Raw genomic sequence first — 4,173 nt, 5'->3', positions numbered from 1 at the left:
GGTCCCTTCCAGCCCTAATGTCTATGAAATATATGAAATAGGACCTATGGTAGGAGTATAATCTAATGGGTTTAAAATGTTGTTTCTCCTTCCAGAACAATTGAGAATAGCTGGCATTCTTATGCAAGTTCTACTTATACTCTGCCTCTTGGGCTAGCTGTGGTAGCCAGTGCCACATGCCATAATAGCTTATAACTAACATGCTAAATAATGAGGTCAGGGGTTTGTTTGTGTTTTTTTCAAACAAATACCTATTTAAAAAGAACAATTTGAGAAATCCTTAACAGTCACATCATCTGTGGTGCATACTGTTTCGTTTCACCAATAAATGGTCTTAGTTGCTGCCAGTACAAAGAAACTGCTGGAAGACCATTTTAGACTGGACATAAGGAAAAACTTCTTTACTGCGCGAGTCTCCCGAGTCTGGAATAGACTCCCTCCAGAAGTGGTGCAAGCACCTACTCTGGATACCTTTAAGAAATGCTTGGATGCTTATCTTGCTGGGGTGATCTGATCGCAGCTGATTTCCTGCCACTTGGGCAGGGGACTGGACCTAATGATCTCGCAAGGTCCCTTGCGTCTATGAAATTGGTTTAGATTTTGAAGGACTTGAGGGGAATTTTAAAAAAATTATTTTCAAACTCTTTTGTTTCTTGTTTCAGTACCTGAAATTTCTGGAACAACTTTCTGATAAAATGAAGTTGGACAGAATAGCAGCTGAAATTGGTTTTGACATGAGACTTGATGCAATTCTTGTTCGGGCAGAGCAGTTGGTCAAGCTGGAAGGTGATGCAGTAATTGAAAACAAGACCATGGCACACAACCTACAGAGAAAGGTAGATGAACAAAAGTTAACCTCATCATGTTTTACAGATGGATGTTCTAATTATTTTCTTTCTATAGAAACCTGGTGTGGGACCCCACTGTATTCCCATGCATAGATACTATTTGCAACCTTAAAGAGATTTTGCTGAATACATTTCCATATTCACCAAGTTGCTTACAACAGTTATGAAGTTGGTTAATTGAAGACAAAACACAACTTTTGCACACTCTTAACAAAAATATGACTTTTGTAGCATATAAAAAATAGCAGAAGTTATTGAAACCTAGAAAAATCCCTTTTTGGCCCAGTCAACACACTGAATTCACCAGTTATCAATAAAACATAACTTTCCTAAACCTTGATTCTCTTAGTGTTTTAAATATTCAGATACAGGTAACAGATTATATCAATAGCACAATACCTTTGTATGGTTTGGGTCAAACACCATCAGACATCTTACATTCAGTAATTGTAAAAGCAATCTCAGGTGTTAGGTGCAATATGTATTCAACCATCCAGGAAGGAGTACAGTATTTTACTATATAAAGGATGGCTCGGAGGCATGATGAAGGAAGTACAGTGATCTGATAAATGGTGACATATAGGAGAACTAGATAAAAGTGAGTGTAACCCAGAGCAGAATCGTACACAGCCTTTTAAGAGGAGGAGGAGTTCAAATTTAGAGAAATGTGCCATAGAAGGAGCAAACTTATTATGATAGTTCATTCACATGTAATGGGTGTTGAACTTGTTTTTGTTTGCTTGATTTAAATGTCCTTGTTCTCTTAAAAACAGTTGAGGACTCAGAAAGAAAAGCTTGAGAGCAAAGAGCTGCACATGAATCTTCTGCGGCAGAAAATCTCTCAGCTGGAAGAAGAGAAACAAGTGCAAACAGCCCTGGCTGTGGAGAGAGATGAGGCCAACCTCACTATTAGAAAGTTGCATAAGAAGGTGGAGAGGTTACAGAAGGAGCTGGACTTGGCAAGAGAAGCTAATACTGACCTGAAAGCCAAATTGTCTGAAACCAGTGAACTTAAGGTGAAGTACAAGGGTACCTTTCACCAGTGACTAACAAAGGAAAAGTATATGAATGAAGAACTGGTAAACCTATCTGTTTTAGGCAAAAAAAAGTTTAATAATGTCAAAATATATTTGATATTTCAGAATCTATCATGCGTCTTTAAGAAATGTGTAATATTGTCCAAAAGATTTCAGGTTAATATGATGGCATGTAAAATACCAAACATGCTCACATTCTTTTTTGTAACGATGGCTAAAATTTAAACTAGTCCTGCAGATCATGCTTTATTTTACCTTAGAAAATCTGCTTTACTTTGAGCCTGGGAGAAGACACTTTAAAACAGGCAAAGTTTTGGCTTTTCCACTGTTCTGTGTGTTTTCAAAATGTTTGTTGTATTATAGTAGTGAAAACAGCCTTTTTAAGCTCAACTGAGCAGATACTCATTCTTGAGGAGCCATTTTTAATATTTGGTTTTCACTGATGAAAGTGTGAAGAATGTAATATTTCTTTGTGGATTGTTTATTTTAGATTAAAACCCTTGAACAGAACAGAACCATAGAGGAGCTAAATAAGTCCCAAGGAAAGCTGGGAAAGATGAAAGAGAAGGCTGAGAAGCAGCTGATCGCTGTCAAATCAGAACTACATTTAATGGAGCATGAAGCTAAGGAGGGTAAAGAAAGAGCCAGAAATATGCTAGAAGCAACAAACAGTGAAGTGAAGGCACTTAAAACAACCTTGGAAGAGGTAACAAAGAGAGAGAAACAGGTAGGTATAAATGTGATTGACAACTGAGAGATGTCATTTAGAACATGGGAACTTGCTATGTGGACTAATTATCCTGCCAATCTGGGAACTCATGTTTAGAATTTATTGATGTGAGTTTGCAGTGGCTGCACTATCTGTGAGTGGCAAAACCATCAGTGGAGTTATGCAAATATAAGAATAGTAGAAGACCTTTTGTCATTTTTCACATCATGTTTTCAGTTTATATCAAATTTTGGATGTTAATAATGATTTAGAACTTCTACTACTACTTATTTGCTCTGTCTTTCATGAATCTTGTCTTGTAAAATCTAGTTACCTTATAGCTAAATACAAGCCACAAAGTCATGAAAAACTAAAGCGTGTTATAATATTTCTAGAAGCAATCTCATGCAACTTTGTATAACAAATGTTATGTGAAAGTGATTTTAAAATCTGATACCCCATGAACTTTCAAATACATAGATGTAAAATGTGTTAATCTGATCTCTTAGAATCTAAGGACATCTTTACACGTTCTCCAGAGTGGAGATGGGGAGGAGGGCGCTTTAATTACAGCAGCTCCGAGAGCAACATCACATGTATTCACATGCATCCCACACTTCAAAGTGGCAACATGGGCACTTTAACTGAAGCTTATTTGATAAGCTTCAGTTAAAGTGTCCCTGCTGTCATTCTGAAGTATAGGGACAGTGAATACATGTGATGCAGACGCTGCTGAAGCATGCTAATTAGCGCGCTTCAGCAGACTTGATTAATTTAGCATGTATTGGAGCAGATATTTGGCACATGTATAGGTGCCCTAAGAGGTGAGATGAGTGAGAAGTACGACAATAAAATTGCAGCTCATGACATATATTTGCCACTGCTTATTGCATTTGGTGATCATTATAGATAGTCTGTTATTAAAGACTCTCCATGCTCCACATTTTTCCTCAGGCTATATTTTTTGGGGGGAAAATCTCAGTCAAAATGGTTCAGTCACTTTCAAGAATCAGTCTAGAAAGTTTTGTCTCTGTTAAAAAAAACCTTTGATAACTTTTTTCTGTGAAAAGCTCTAACGCCTGTTCACATTGGGAAAAGGACTAGAGATTTAGAAGCCCTGCAAAAGTACATCCAAACGCGATCATTATAATCCTTAGAAAAATTGTAGTTTGTGGGCTTGAGAGAGTACTTAGATTTTAGCAGATAAAATTCCAGGGCTTACTACTGAAGCAGGACTTTCCCTGTAATTGTAGGTTCCAGGTACTTTAGGCCAAGGTGGGGCCTGGCACTAGAACTGAGCCTGGGAGCCTGTGTCCCCTTGGGTTTGGTTATATTTGTAGCCTGGGTGTACATGGGTTTGTACTTCCCTCTCCAATTGAGGGAATTATTGGCAGGGCAGCGTGCTGTGGAGGGACACAATAGCCCAGCGGCCACCTCCGTCCTCTATAAAGTCAGGTCCAGTCATTTGATTCCTTAATTATATACAGATTTATTATTACAACAAAACCATTGAAGGGTAAGGACATAGATTATATATATATATACAAACTTACAAAATGATAAACACTATATATATATA

The 4,173-nt window shown here is 37.6% G+C and overlaps 1 protein-coding gene across 1 annotated transcript in view; it reads left to right on the top strand.

Moving 5' to 3' along the window:
* CCDC170 (coiled-coil domain containing 170) overlaps positions 1–4,173 on the top strand; it is a 125,924-nt gene that overhangs the window by 102,748 nt on the left and 19,003 nt on the right. Inside the window, exons 10-12 of the mRNA XM_019527233.1 lie at positions 663–836; positions 1,622–1,864; positions 2,376–2,612. Coding sequence (XP_019382778.1) covers positions 663–836; positions 1,622–1,864; positions 2,376–2,612 — 654 coding nt within the window. The remainder of the gene's footprint in view (positions 1–662; positions 837–1,621; positions 1,865–2,375; positions 2,613–4,173) is intronic.

The sequence above is a fragment of the Gavialis gangeticus genome, unplaced genomic scaffold (assembly GCF_001723915.1).
Source record: "Gavialis gangeticus isolate Ggan-Ray unplaced genomic scaffold, GavGan_comp1, whole genome shotgun sequence".
NCBI lineage: Eukaryota > Metazoa > Chordata > Crocodylia > Gavialidae > Gavialis > Gavialis gangeticus.
The sequence above is the reverse complement of the archived record's forward strand: the minus strand, read 5'-3'. Positions and strand labels throughout refer to the sequence as shown.